This window comes from Durio zibethinus, chromosome 28 (assembly GCF_047325235.1).
Source record: "Durio zibethinus cultivar Kanyao isolate XHJ-2024 chromosome 28, ASM4732523v1, whole genome shotgun sequence".
Taxonomy (NCBI): Eukaryota; Viridiplantae; Streptophyta; class Magnoliopsida; order Malvales; family Malvaceae; genus Durio; species Durio zibethinus.
Window position 1 is genome coordinate 1,155,105 of NC_143189.1, and position 13,898 is coordinate 1,169,002.

At 34.6% G+C, this 13,898-nt stretch overlaps 3 protein-coding genes across 9 annotated transcripts; 1 reads left to right on the forward strand and 2 right to left on the reverse strand.

The window, feature by feature from the left end:
* Positions 1-2,559: 2,559 nt before the first annotated feature.
* LOC111280904 (protein SHOU4-like) lies at positions 2,560-5,752 on the forward strand. Its single transcript, XM_022868439.2, has 4 exons — positions 2,560-3,494; positions 4,494-4,649; positions 4,766-4,977; positions 5,158-5,752. Exons 1-4 carry the CDS (start codon positions 2,745-2,747, stop codon positions 5,348-5,350), a joined length of 1,311 nt encoding a protein of 436 aa, XP_022724174.1. The 5' UTR covers positions 2,560-2,744; the 3' UTR covers positions 5,351-5,752.
* Positions 5,753-6,272: 520 nt separating this feature from the next.
* Positions 6,273-8,378, reverse strand: LOC111280801 (tropinone reductase-like 3). 4 transcript variants are annotated; one of them, XM_022868280.2, is made up of 6 exons: positions 8,019-8,378; positions 7,575-7,691; positions 7,263-7,397; positions 6,904-6,957; positions 6,692-6,793; positions 6,273-6,598 (listed from the first exon to the last, which is right to left on the reverse strand). In XM_022868280.2, exons 1-6 carry the CDS (start codon positions 8,151-8,153, stop codon positions 6,449-6,451), a joined length of 693 nt encoding a protein of 230 aa, XP_022724015.1. In that variant the 5' UTR covers positions 8,154-8,378; the 3' UTR covers positions 6,273-6,448. The 4 variants fall into 4 exon arrangements, with proteins under 4 accessions (XP_022724015.1, XP_022724016.2, XP_022724014.2 ...); XM_022868281.2 differs by having other exon boundaries at positions 6,273-6,620; positions 6,904-7,029; positions 8,019-8,370; XM_022868279.2 differs by having other exon boundaries at positions 6,904-7,029; positions 8,019-8,359.
* A 953-nt stretch (positions 8,379-9,331) lies between these two features.
* LOC111281061 (EH domain-containing protein 2-like) lies at positions 9,332-13,651 on the reverse strand. 4 transcript variants are annotated; one of them, XM_022868644.2, is made up of 16 exons: positions 13,226-13,651; positions 13,052-13,131; positions 12,623-12,691; positions 12,470-12,527; positions 12,288-12,343; positions 12,168-12,189; positions 11,991-12,052; positions 11,511-11,624; positions 11,217-11,319; positions 11,063-11,112; positions 10,664-10,792; positions 10,326-10,577; positions 10,157-10,236; positions 9,942-10,068; positions 9,686-9,829; positions 9,332-9,592 (listed from the first exon to the last, which is right to left on the reverse strand). In XM_022868644.2, exons 1-16 carry the CDS (start codon positions 13,308-13,310, stop codon positions 9,407-9,409), a joined length of 1,617 nt encoding a protein of 538 aa, XP_022724379.2. In that variant the 5' UTR covers positions 13,311-13,651; the 3' UTR covers positions 9,332-9,406. The 4 variants fall into 4 exon arrangements, with proteins under 4 accessions (XP_022724379.2, XP_022724378.2, XP_022724377.2 ...); XM_022868643.2 differs by having other exon boundaries at positions 12,168-12,192; positions 13,226-13,650; XM_022868642.2 differs by having other exon boundaries at positions 12,150-12,189; positions 13,226-13,649.
* Positions 13,652-13,898: the final 247 nt, after the last annotated feature.

The following is a 13,898-nucleotide window of genomic DNA, read 5'->3' on the forward strand; positions in this document are numbered from 1 at the left end:
CCATAATTGCAATCCCTGACGTAACTTTGTGGTCCTGATTAATCACCATTCTCGTGAAGGAAGATTCATTAAAATTGACCAGAGATATTTGTCTGTCTTCCATCAAATGCTAGACAGACAATTGTAAGATTTTCTTCTTTTTTTTTTTTTTAATTATCATATGAATTTGCAGTAATCTGCTGTGAATTAACGACATTAAACTACAAAATTGAAGCTGGCGATGATTGGATGGTTCGTGTTGGACTAGATTAATCGACTGATTGATTGATTGGTTGGATTTGATGAGAAAAAAAAATGATACTTAGTAGTAAATTGCAAAGATGAAATTCCTTGATAAGAGGAATGGGAGGAAACAAGATTCCCTAGTCTAAAGTAAAGGGAGATGCTTAAGGGGAAGAAGAGAATTATAAAAGTGACGTTGGGTCCATCCTACAAGAAGGAAGAGGACAACATAACCCTCCAAAGTTGATGACATTTTTGCAATCTTTGTATCTTTTCAGAGGGCACTTTTGGCTTTTTACCTTTCTTGATAAAAAGATTATCAAAATTAAAAAAAAAAAAACAATTAGAAGTGTGATAATAATTTTAAATTTACAAGAATTTATCATTTGAAAAAAAATAAATGAATTATTTGAACTAAAACTAAATTTACTTTACCAATCCCTCCAGTTTGAGGATGAAGCTTTTTTTTTTTATCTTTAGAAAAAAAATTTCTAGCAAAAATGTGATTTAAAATTTTTAAAAAATGCAGCTATTTAAAATTTGTTAACGAATGCTTTAAAAATATTTTTTAAAATTAATTTATATTATTTTTAATAATAATTTATTGAAAGGATTCACAATATATGAAATTCATCCCTAGCTCAGAACACTTATGGAGTCGGGTAGAAGGATATTTTTGTCATTGACTAACAAATTTGTCATACACCATGGACGCCCCATCTGCGTCAGTACCGACGCTTCGGAGACCGAATTTCCATCTTTGATCCTCAGCCGTGGAGTCGCCAATGAGTCAGCACGTTGAAAACGTTTGATTCCTTGTAGGATTGACGTGGCCCATTTCATTTCCAGGCAAATCTGTCTACCAGTTTTCTATAACAAACTATTGATCCACCACCTAGTTTCAGACAATAACCAGCACTTCAGTAATTGACTACCGTCACCATATAGTGATAGATTTGATTTAATTTTATGTTAAATTTGTTTAATTATATATTAATTTATTTGTATAATTTTAATTTAATAATTTTTTGTATGATGTAATATTTAATTTTGATTATAATTTTTATTCTTTTAATTTTATAAAAAAGCTTTGAACAATTTGAAAAGTGCATTCTTATTTCTTCTATAACAAGCAATTTTCGATAAAAATTTATGTACGCTTGAGTAAAAAATAAATTATTTTTATCAATTGAATTAACTTTGTCAATTGTATTTGGAGTTTAGCAATTAAATATCGGTGCTTGGCTGGGAATAATAATGAATGTATTTGATGGATGAGTGATGGCAGATCTACTAGTACTACCAGTAGAGATGCTCCGCAAATGCAAATGGGCAGTGGCAAGAACAACTGGACCCAGTTAAGCTTTGCCAAAATTAAAATATTGGGTCCAGATTGTGATTGGATTATCCTAACCGTTCAATGATTGCGCAGTCCAGAAGATACTCTGGCAAGAGAAGATCTACAGCGTAGGACCCACAGTTAACACACACTTCTATGACGTCAACCTTTCCCGGGGCCAGAGGGACCATTTCTTACCCATTTGACTGTGACACGTGACAACCACCATTATTCTCCTCCCCCCTCATCTCTACCCAAAATTTACCTCCTTTAGTTTTTTGCATGCATTATTCATTTATCGTGGCCATTCATAACTGTTTCTGCTAAGTTGATTCGATAACTTAAAATATAACATAGATGAAATAAAAATTTAAAATTTTAATAATTATTATATAAAAATTTAATAAAATTAAAAATATGTATTTTAGTTTTTATATTTATATAATTTATGATATATAATTTTTATATAAAATATAATATAAATAAATAAATTTTAATATTTTATTAAATTTGAATATATGAACTTCTAAATTTACTTATAAACATTAGTATGAAAATGCCTTAGGCTAAATATAATCATTGCTACTACTAATACATTTATTTTTCTTACTTAATACTACTAATATAATCATAAAAGTTTAACATGCATAAATCTACAATTAAATTAAATTACAATTAGTATAAATATTTAAGTCTAATAAATAAACTAATACTAGACTTTAAAGTGATGGTTTAGGGTAAAAAATAATCACTTTAAAAATTATAATATTTATTTATATTAATGATTAAATCTTGACGTTCGGTAAAAAATCAATTATTTTATTCAAAGGTAATCATAAATCATTAAGTAAAGTGATACGTGGCGAAACGTGATAGGGCAGTAGTCTTCAAACTTTTTGAAAGGATAAAGGATTAAAAAGTAAATTCACAACCCAAACCATACAACCAACAGCGCACCGCCATTTCAAAGGAAGAGGACACAGATGTAATTACGGCATTTCCTCTCGGAAATTTTGGTCATTTCACTCACTCCACTCCTTCCTACTCAAACACCATCATTTCTCTCCACTCCTCAGTCTCTCTGCAACTGGCTTCCCCCCAATCGCCACTGTCTCTCTCTTTTTTTCTTCATAGCTAAAATAAAAAATTAATTAATAGAATAAATAGAAAGAAAGGAGGAAAAATGGGTTCTCGCGTTCAGTCTCATCAGCTAAGCAATGGGCTGTTCGTGTCGGGCAGGCCGGAGCAGCTGAAAGAAAGGCAACCGACAATGTCGTCACGGGCGGTACCGTACACAGGCGGTGACGTTAAGAAATCAGGAGAGCTGGGGAAAATGTTCGATATCCCAGTGCTTGATCATTCCTCATCCATTGGTCCTCCTTCAAATCCCAACTCAAACCCCAACTCCAAGCAGCAGCAACAACTTCTGCAACCTTCACGTGCTTCCTCTTCACAGCCCAACAGCGGATCCTTGCGGTCTGGGTCCAACTCAGGTCCGATCAGGAAATCCTCCGGGCCCATGCCGCTTCAGCCCACTGGGCTCATCACTTCAGGTCCCCTCAGCTCCGGTCCCAGGAGGTCAGGGCAGCTCGGCCAGGCGGAGCAAGCGGGTGCTGTGTCGGGGAAAGCAGGGTACGGGCCGGGGGTGACGAGTCTCGGGGAAGGGGTGAAGTTTGGGTTTAGCGTGTCGAAGGCAGTGATTTGGGTGGTGATGGTGGTGGTAGCGATGGGTTTGTTGATGGGGGCGTTTCTGATGGTTGCCATCAAGAAGGTGGTGGTTCTTGGGGCCGTGGGTGCTTTGGTGGCGCCAATGGGGTTGGGATTAATTTGGAATTGTATTTGGGGAAGGAAAGGATTGTTGGGGTTCGTGAGGGGGTACCCAGATGCTGAGCTCAGAGGTGCTGTTGATGGCCAATATGTGAAAGTTACAGGGGTAAACTCTTACTACATTATATTTTAGTTTATTTTTGTATATCTATTTGTGGAAACTGAAGACTGCTCTAGAAATATTCGACATTAATGTGTGTTAATTTTTTGTTTTGATTTCCATTTTGATAAATGTCTAATATGGTAATTCATATTTGTCATTGTTAACGGTGGGGTTTGGTTTTTCTTTGTTAGATGAGTTAACGGTTTGAGTCTGGATTCAGTTGGATATTTGTTTGAGTTATTTTTGTTTATAATTGGTAATTATAGATTGCTTTGGAGGGATATTTACATAATGATGGGATTTGAGGTCAAAATACTAAATGTGGGTGTCTAACTATCTATATTGTTCTGCAAATCGTTCCTATAGCTGAAAAGAAATCTCTAAGTGCGTTGAATACATATTCTTTGCTTGAAACAATTAGAATCTTATGGGTTAAATGGTTGTTCTATTAGTTGTTTTATTCTACCTGTGGGTCTGGTACATCTGAATGATGCATCATGCTGAGTGAACCAGTTGGCAGTTTACTGATTTTGGAGATCTCATATGATCTTTTTTTGAGGACTAGGCATAAGCTTACTGCTTCATTTTAGTATTTTTGCAACATTGAAGCTATGATTGGTTCACTCAGCTGAAGATGGGGTAGTTATGGTTCTGGGTTTCCAACACTTGAGATCATTAATTAGGAATTACATTTTGTGCACATGATCATGGGTTCATGGGGAGGCATGCGTCACATGCCAAATTGACTGGTAAGGTACAGCGTTGCATGTGGGGAACTGCATGTATTGGCATCGGAAACTGATGGCTGCCATTAACATCTACCCATGGTTTGGTTTGTTCTTATGGAGTTTGTCTTCTTCGAATTGGACTGGTTTTTTATGTGATTTTAAGGATGAAACCTGAAGTTGATGGTGTAGTAAGTTTCATAGTAAACCGTTAAGTTTTTAATTCTTATATATTGATTATGCTATAGAATTAATAAAATCTCAACTCTTATTGTAGGTTGTGACATGTGGCAGCATTCCTTTGGAGTCATCTTACCAGAGGGTGCCCAGATGTGTATATGTTTCCACAGAATTGTACAAGTATAAAGGATGGGGTGGAAAATCTTCAGACCCTAAACACCGTTGCTTCTCATGGGGATGTGGACATTCTGAGGTATTTGTTTTGGCTTAGAAAAATGTTCAGATTCTGTACCAGTCATGTTTCGCAAACTCAGAAATGTTGCTTCTGAGTAAATTCTCTTAGGCCACCCTTTTTTTTATTGTGAACAGAAATATGTTGCTGATTTCTACATATCAGACTTCCAATCCGGATTAAGAGCACTAGTCAAAGCTGGCTATGGAGCTAAGGTTGCTCCATTTGTCAAACCAGTTACTGTAGTTGATATAACAAAGGAAAACAGGGACTTGTCTCCAAGCTTTTTACGCTGGCTGGCAGAGCACAATCTCTCTAGTGATGATCAAATAATGCGCCTAAAGGAGGGGTATACTATTTTTTGTTCTACTTTTAGTCTCATATTGATTTATTATGCATCTTAGTTGTATCTTTGTGGGATTTATACACTTAAGCTTTAAATAATTTGCAAATTAATGATATCATTTCTTGAAGCCTTTTTAGAACATCTGAGTATCATTACTGATAAGAGGACATTTGTGTGACACAGTTACATAAAAGAAGGGAGCACTGTAAGTGTGATGGGGGTTGTCCGACGCCATGATAATGTACTCATGATTGTTCCACCATCAGAACCTATCTCAACAGGCTGTCAATGGAGCCGTTGCCTCCTGCCAACATATGTTGAAGGTCTTGTTTTGACATGTGATGATAATCAGAACGCTGATGTTGTCCCTGTGTAGATACGTCGCATTTCATATTAGTTTCTGTTTGCAACTGGATGTCACAAGTAAAAGCTGTTAAAGATGGAATTGCTACATTTCTGTCCTCCTTTTCCTGCTAATCAAGTGCATGCAAATGAGGTAGAAGAGACATAACACTGAGGAAGACTACAATCACATAATAATCAAGGATAATCTACTCCTAAATCAACATGTCTTGGCATTGAGTTCCAATGAGGGAAGAAAATTTTTCTTTTGCATGAAGGTAGAATATGTTGTATTGTGAAGATCCACGAGTTTGAGTTAATGTATATAAGTTCAAAAGGAGCCCTAACGGGTTCAAAAATGGTTGGTTTCTTTAGACAAGGTAAAGTTTAGCCTGTGTAAAAGTATTTTTGTTCAAGTTTTTACATATTTTGCAGTTGGTCATGCCCAATGTTGATAAATTACATAGCATATATGCCAATATTATAACAGATACGAAAGTTATCCTGCTGTTTATGGTATATTTGCTAATGTCATTCGATGCTATTCCTCCTACTGATTAGACATAATGTATAAACTGCTTCTCCCTGGCCTTCCTTCCCCCTTTTAAGTTTTATTACTCTGAGGATGCAAATAGTTATTGAAACTGAGGCAATTCTAAATGTTTTACAAGAAGGACAATGGATTGCGGGCCTTGGTATCCCATAACATTCAAATACGACTCTGCAAATGAATTCCAAGGTTCTGGGTTCAAATGGACTGTTTACCGAACTGCCGGAGTCAGAGAATGCTGTGCGAGTTACATTGAACTTTATTTTTACTTCATTTTTTTTTTTTTGTTTTAAATGTCAGATTTTATACTAGTATTTATTTATTTTGAAAGAAAGAATCAAAGAACTTATTGTTTGAAAAAATTATAGTTGAAGGTCAACTTAGCAAATTTAAAAAGAAGCACTACTGAATTAATCGATCTGCCTCAAAGTTGTTCCATTAAAGACAGCAACAATCGGTTCTGGTTATAGAAAATAGCGAACCAAGTACATGTATCAAAAAGACAAGATAGATCTTTATTAACATTACTTATATTTCTTATAAAAAGGAGAAAGTCAAGGAATTATGGCAAGGTAAGGTATACTAAAGTCTAGAGGGCATTCCCCCTGCCACCACCAGAGTTTCTCCAGTAATATAACAAGCATCATCAGAGGCCAAGAAAGCACTTGCAGCAGCCATGTCTTCTGGGGTTCCAAGCCTTTGAAGTAAGGTCTTTTCCTCAGCAATCTTCCTCTGCAACATTCCAATTCAAATTCTGTCCTTTATAAGACAAAGGACATCAGTTTAGCAAATAGTAGCCAGAGCTAAAAGCACATATTCACTTACCACCGCCTCATCTTTTGTGATGTATTCTGCAAAGTGGGTTGGAACAAAACCAGGAGCAACACAATTTACACGAGTATCAGGGGCCATCTCCGCTGCAAGGGCCTAAAATATGTTCAGGTAATGTTTAGAAGATGAAAAAGACTTAAAGGTGTTTCTAGAATTCTTGAAAAAGTAATTGATAGCATATAATGGGATAAGACTTGAACACCAACCTTGGTCAATCCAAGAAGGGCTGTCTTGGTTACCCCATACATAGCCATAGCACCCTGCGGAATAAAGCCAGCAATTGAGGATATAAGAACAACTGATGAACCCTTCTGCAAGTGAGGAGCTGCCTCCTGCAATAGGTAAAGAAGTCATGGCCCTTCCTCCTATATGCAGTCGAAGTTTAAAAAATACAAATACAGGGAAAGTAACCAAGTACACTGCCTAATGTAAGACTAGAGAATAGCCCGACAATACAACTCTAACTATGTAATCATAAGTTCAGAACAATATGCATCATATACACTACCGTATAGCTTTTATGTTCTTTTAGTTCCCAATATTAACCTTCATGCAAAAGATTTACCTGTAGAAGAAGTACAGTTGCTTTGACGTTTATTTCCCATAGCTTGTCAAGAATAGATTCTTGAGTTTGCAACACGGGATCTACAGTTGGATTTACTGCAGCATTTGATACAAACACATCGATTTTTCCATATTCCTGAAACAAAAACCAGCAATTTTAAATCACAGTATAGAGCAACATTAAACAATTACTAGCATAGACTGATACAAAGATGTTCTTGGTAGATGTTCAACTTGACAACTGGATTGCATTTCCAAAATTAAGGATTTCAGGCACTTTAAGAATAAAAAATTATTGGATAAAAATACTAACCTCAACAGTCTTTTGGATAAGATGTTTCCTTTGTTGTGGATTTGAGACATGACAAACCACTCCCAACACTCGAATTCCTTTGTTCTTAAGCTTTTCAACTGCCTCATCCACATTTTTCTGTAAGCACACCAAAAGAACAAACATCCATCCTTGTATTTAAAATTTAACTAGTTCTGGAAAAACGAAAATTCAACATGGTATTTGAATTTGTTATAATTACAATAAAAACCGCCTACTTAAAATCCCTAGACGGATTGAACTGAACTTAGTAAACGTTTATTTTTTTTTCTTTTAGAAATCTGTTAATCCAACAGATCATGAAACAATAAAACTGAAAATTTCAAGATAGATTTACTTATTCAAAGGAAAATAAGAAGGAAAAAAAGTCAATGATTAAAAACGTTTCGGCATGGGAGATCCAAAAGAAGGAAAAGAAGAGAAAACCTGTTTTCGAGAAGAGATGACAATGGAGGCACCTTCCAAGCCGAGACGCTCGGCGATGGCGAGGCCAATACCTTGAGTGGAAGCCGTGACAATAGCGACTTTGCCTTGAAATCTCCTCCCAATCTTCATCGCCATTTCTAAGAAGAGTTTTGTTGGTTTCCTTTACTTGTATGTACATCGGTCCTAGATCTATTCATACTATTTATTAGGCGCAATTTACTATTATTTGTTTAATAATAATATAAAAATATCATTATAAATAATAGTTTAAATCATATTTTTATTAGAAATACTATAAATGTTTGCAAGACAAAGGATTATTGCAAAACGAAAATCACAAAAAAAAAAAACCATTATGCAATTATTCCTCAAATTACTGCTTCCTGCGGAATACCAGTCAAATCAGTAAAGTATATATTCATGTTTTTTTTAAAAAAAAAAAAAAAGATAAAGCAACTGCAACCAACAAAAAAAAAAAAAAACTTGCATCGTCATCCTGGGTCGCAATTTCTGGATGGCGACAATTTGCGGTCTGGTCTTTGTATGTTTTGGGTAAGTTAATGGACTCCAATTATTTACCCACATGAATTCAAAAATTAAGGAACATTTGCATTTACAATCATTATAGTACAATCAATTAATTATAATTTAAAATTATATAAAATTATATAAAATTTATGTATAATTTATACTTATAAAGAATTTTTTTTATGATAATTAAATAATTATAATAAGATATTAAATAAAATTATAGACAATATATTCTTAATAAAGCATCTCACTTCTAATTTAATTTCTTAATAACCGCTTATAAAAACCATCATCATATGAATACAAGATTGTTAAAATGTGACTACAGGGTAGAAGCAAGATTATCGCAAATTCAATAAACAAAGCATTGTGTGAAGCATGAAAACTAAATGTCGGAATGTTAAAATAAATTCATGTCTGATATACTTAAATTGTATGTACTGTAGAAAAATTTTAGATAAATAAAAATTACAATTTATAAAAAAGAAAAAAAACCATCATCATATTGAATTACTAATTAACTTACTTAACACTGATCACTTTGGCATGCTTTATGTTGAAAAAACTTATTAATTAATTTCATAATTTACAAAAACCTTTAAGATAACTAACCATGATAAAAAAAAAAAAAAAAAAGTGTAATTTTTCAAAGTTATGAACCGAAAAGCGAGTAAAAAAAAAAGTCTTCCGTACATTTTTGTGCATCAAAATTTCAAATGATTTCTAGTAAACAACTGCACAAACATGAGATTTAATTTAAAGAACAAGCTTTAAAAAGCCTCTTAAGAATAGGTTATATCTAAAGCATAGATAAATGGAACACTTGGTTCACATAACTTACGAATATGGTGACAGTTTCATTCGTAAGGATTCCTAAAATTCTTCAAGAGCTCTGGAATTTCATATCCTAACATATCGTCTAAAGCTTGTATCATCTTAGGCTTCAATTTCTCAAATTTATCAATACTGTACCTATTCAACACCTCCCTATAGTGCTCAACACCTGGGAAATCCCCGGCCGGCAGATGGAACTCTCGTTGGACCTGTTTCATATAAAGTTACATTAATAAATATAAAAAAAAATGTTTAAAAAGAATTAACAAGATAACAAAAGACAAAATAAATTAAAGACAGACCTTCCCAAATTCATCTTCGAGATTATCAACAAGCCGTTGTTGGGCTTTAGCTTTGCCCATCATACTAGGCATCTCCTTCTTGAGATGGCTAATTATATAAGCATGAATTTTCGCAGCTCTAGCACGCTTCACAAATTCATTTATCTGCAGTACGCATTTACCATCATACATATACAGATTAACTAAACATACAATTATGAAAGCATATACATTGAACCATGCATGGGCACTTTAAATATGAAGAGGAGACATGTACCCGGCGATCACAAGCCTGTCTTGGAATGTCTAGTAAGTCCTTGATAAGATCATCTTGTTCTTTATCAAAAAGATCTTGCCCCAATGGATCATTAACACCTTCATTAATGAGCTTATCATTGAAGGAGCTATCAAGAGAGGATAGATTAGAATTGCTATAAATATAAATAACATTAAATATTCCATTGCAATAACTTCTCTGGAAAATAAACTTACCCAATGTAAACACGCACAACCTCTGGAGTATTCAAAACTTTTCCAAGTGACCACATCAAAGCTCCATAAACTCTCATTAGCTGTTAATGTGAAATTGATAAGTTGTAATGAATGTGTGAAAGTATACCAACACAAAGTCTGCAAATGGAAAAACAGTAGAGTATCATACTTGTTGGGTATCAACTTGGTGTGCTTTATTTAGGACAACACGTATCTTGTCATCATTACCACGTAAAGATGAAATTACTCGTTTAAATTCATCACTTATGTCTAACTTGTGAGGGTCAAATAGAAGAAGAATGAGATCACATTTGGCTGCAAACCACGATATAACACCAGTGAAATCATAACTTCGTTGTGTTCTCTGTTTTTCTCCAGATAGAACTCCAGGAGTGTCCACAAATGTTATTTGATCTAACAACTGCAACCATGACAATGATATTAGTAAAAATAACTGATATATTAATTAATACAGAAAAGGAAAAAGAAAATTTCAATAATTCTCACTGGATGTGGCATTTGAGAACACTCAAATTTTGATAAAAAGGCTCCTCCAAAAGTTGTCAATCCACCAAATGGCAGATCTGCTTGAACAGCAACAGTGTTCCCAGGTATACTCCTTTTGTCAGGTCCAGACTGAGGTATACAAGAAAAATGCAAGTAATTTTTACTACACTGAAGCCACATATTGTCATCTGTTTGTTATAAATAATTTCCTTGCAAGTGAAGGTTTACTCGTTCGGGGTAAGAAATTGACCCAAGAACAGTGTTATCACTCAAAAAGGATAAAATACATAGAATTATATCATAAATAAAATAAGTCCTGCGATAAATGACAAGTTTTAGAATTCATTAATACATATAATCATTTTCAAAACCAGAAAGTTTGGACATCGTGTTGCATACCATTACAACTACAAATCTATCAGTTGTAGGCTCTGGTCCTATATGAGCTCCTGCCAATTGAATGATGACGGAAAGCTCAGCCCACATCATAATCAACTTACCACATTAGCATTGTTTATAGGAATGAAAAAGGGAATAAATGGCTTTAGCTTACCTGGGTAATCACATTGTAACAAATGTTTTATAAATGTAGTTTTCCCGGTTGAATATTGACCCAACAGCATAACCATAGGTTTAGCATCAAAGTCACTGTTTGTCTGCGTGTAGAAAATCACAGGTCAATTCACTGCATTATTAAAGCATTTGTGCCAAAGAGTATATGAAATGCCACAATGAGTGGCATGTTATCTGTTTCTACACGTAGACTTCGAACACTAGAGCATTGAACCATTCAATTCAAGTTCACACATTTTTCTGTTTGGTTAAAAACAAAGCACAGTTCACTTACCAATAAAGGAGACACAAAATCATTAAATTGATAGGCAACTTCCAATGGCTTTAGCTTTTCAATGTATAATCTCTTCAAGCCATCAACAATTGAGGTAACTGCATTTGCAGGTGTCTGGGCAATAAACAGAGAAAACAAACTCATCATGCAACAAATACAAATGAAGACATCTTGACAAACAGGTAAGGATTTGCACAGCACTTGAACATTGTGAAAAGTAGGCATCACAACACAACCTGATTTAGAGATTAATTGAACTAAGACATGTCATGTATTAGCTGAGCAACTGAACTTAACAGGCCTTAATAAAAAATCAAGGAACACAAAGCATAAATGCAAAAAGAAAGCTGTAAAAGGTCCATTAGTTAACAAAAGGTTAGCCGCCAATATCAAACAGATATGATGAAGCATGACTGCATGAACAAGTCAATATAGAGGCAAAACAAACTCCCTTTAGGCACAAAGAAACTGAGAAATTACCTTTCTTGCAGACTTTGAGGTAAACCATTTAGCAGATGTTGGAACTTGGGGCTGACTAGATCCTGCATCATTACTCATTAGAACTTAGAAGTAAGCTAATTCATGAAAACCAATTGAACAAGCTCATGGGAAACACTCAAAGACAGGATAGTATCTAACCATTCATTCGAGGCTCACCATTTATTGTCAAATCCTTTCTCTTCTGGGAAAGAAGAGCAAATAAAGGAAAGTTATAAAAACTAACAAATTTGACTCAAGCAATTAAATTGGGAAGGCAAAATAACGAAGACCCCTTACTGCTGTTAAGGCATCCAAACCTTCCAATAAAGGAAGACTGATATTCTCCACGTCAACTGGCATAAACAGAAGAAGCATCAACATGGATTCAAAAACAAGAATATGACAACTAGAGACTCATGCATTCTCTGATATTATAACATGACAAAATAGTAAAACAGAATAGGTTATTTACAACTTGCCTGAATTTTTAAGAACATCAGAGGTTATTTCATGTCCTGCTTGTGCCAAAGATACCAGCTGCAAATCAACAAAAACCCAAACAATCAAATCATACAAACTAGAAGAAGATAAAATCTTGATTTATAAATAAATACTCCATTCCATTATACAACCTGCATAGCAACAGTGAACTCTGTCAACCCTAAAAACCCTTGTCGTTTAGAATCTGCAATCGCCCAAATCTAAAGATACAAAAAGAAAAAAAAAAAAACCCGTAAACAATGTTTACTCAAAACAATCATACTCTGATCATTAAACATTAAACGCAAAGTTAGTCCTAAACATTATAATAAAATGAAAAGCTTCCATAACATACGTACTCGTAGGCTAGACGAAGATTAGATCTATAAATATATAAACTGTCCTTCATATTTCAAAAAATTATCAATACATTCAAAGAGGAAGCCAACCATAAACAAGCCCCGCCTCAATCTGTAATCGCTGAAATCAAGATATCTAAAGTACTACAAAATAACACTTGAAATGAACTTGAATAACTTTTATTAAAGTATGACTAATCTTGCTAAACAAGTTTCTATTACCTGCTTGAGTTCTTGACGAGAAAGTTTAGACATGGCGAAGAACTTTGTAGCATCATTTCCAGTAACACGCCCATCACCATCTATAATGAAAGAAATTTTACGGTTGAAATCAACCAAAAAAAGAAGAAAAAGAAAGGAATTGATTAAAGAACGAAGATAAGTAAAGGATGAAACCTGAATCGGCGATATTGAACCAATCTTTGTAGATCTGTTGGTGCTCTTTGGGACATGATCCGATCGGGATTGGACTTGCCTCCATTTTCACGCTCACAGTGTTGAGGTATTGAAATTTGAAATTGGAATAAAAAAAATGGAGAGTGAGTGGTTTTGTAGTTTGATTTCCGTATTTTATGACGAGTTTGGCGCTCGGGTTCGGGGATAAGAAGGGATAAAACGACGTCGATCAAAGAGCCCTCCTGAGATAAAACGATGTCGCTTCGAGAGTGTGTTTTGCGCTCCCAAATGCTGCGCTGGCAACGTCGCTTGGAAACGAACGGAACTGATTAGATGGTTGGAGCCATGAGATGTTCATGGTACTGTCGGTTACATCGTGGACGAGATTTCAAAATGGACCTACTGAAAACGAGATTTTTCATACATTTCGAATTTGAATTTCTAATTTCATCTTATCAATTGCTTTTTCTTTTAAAGCATTTCAATTTTAACTTTTTTCCCTTCCAATATTGGTTGATGGAATAAATATAGGAACCCAGAGAGGCAACTTTATTCTATTGACATGCTTTGTCATTAACCAAATCTTAATCTAAAGTTTTGGAATGGAGCCGGTTTGCACGGAAGCTTAGAACCCTCAAAAAGAGAGGAGCCCATACAAAATTGCCAATCATTA

Bases quoted from the DNA above. Each gene is read 5' to 3' on its own strand.
- LOC111281061 (XM_022868641.2), bottom strand. From the start codon at position 13,310: ATGGAGGCAAGTCCAATCCCGATCGGATCATGTCCCAAAGAGCACCAA. The intron at 12,053-12,149 runs GTTAGATACTAT...GTAATGATGCAG, and splicing joins TGGTGAGCCTCGAATGAATG to GATCTAGTCAGCCCCAAGTT. The intron at 10,069-10,156 runs GTAAGTTTATTT...CTCTCTTGATAG, and splicing joins GTTGTGCGTGTTTACATTGG to CTCCTTCAATGATAAGCTCA.
- LOC111280801 (XM_022868279.2), bottom strand. From the start codon at position 8,153: ATGGCGATGAAGATTGGGAGGAGATTTCAAGGCAAAGTCGCTATTGTC. The intron at 7,398-7,574 runs GTTAGTATTTTT...TTTTTGTTTCAG, and splicing joins TTATCCAAAAGACTGTTGAG to GAATATGGAAAAATCGATGT. The intron at 7,030-7,262 runs GTAAATCTTTTG...TACCTATTGCAG, and splicing joins CAACTGTACTTCTTCTACAG to GAGGCAGCTCCTCACTTGCA.
- LOC111280904 (XM_022868439.2), top strand. From the start codon at position 2,745: ATGGGTTCTCGCGTTCAGTCTCATCAGCTAAGCAATGGGCTGTTCGTG. The intron at 4,650-4,765 runs GTATTTGTTTTG...TATTGTGAACAG, and splicing joins GGGGATGTGGACATTCTGAG to AAATATGTTGCTGATTTCTA. The intron at 4,978-5,157 runs GTATACTATTTT...TGTGTGACACAG, and splicing joins ATAATGCGCCTAAAGGAGGG to TTACATAAAAGAAGGGAGCA.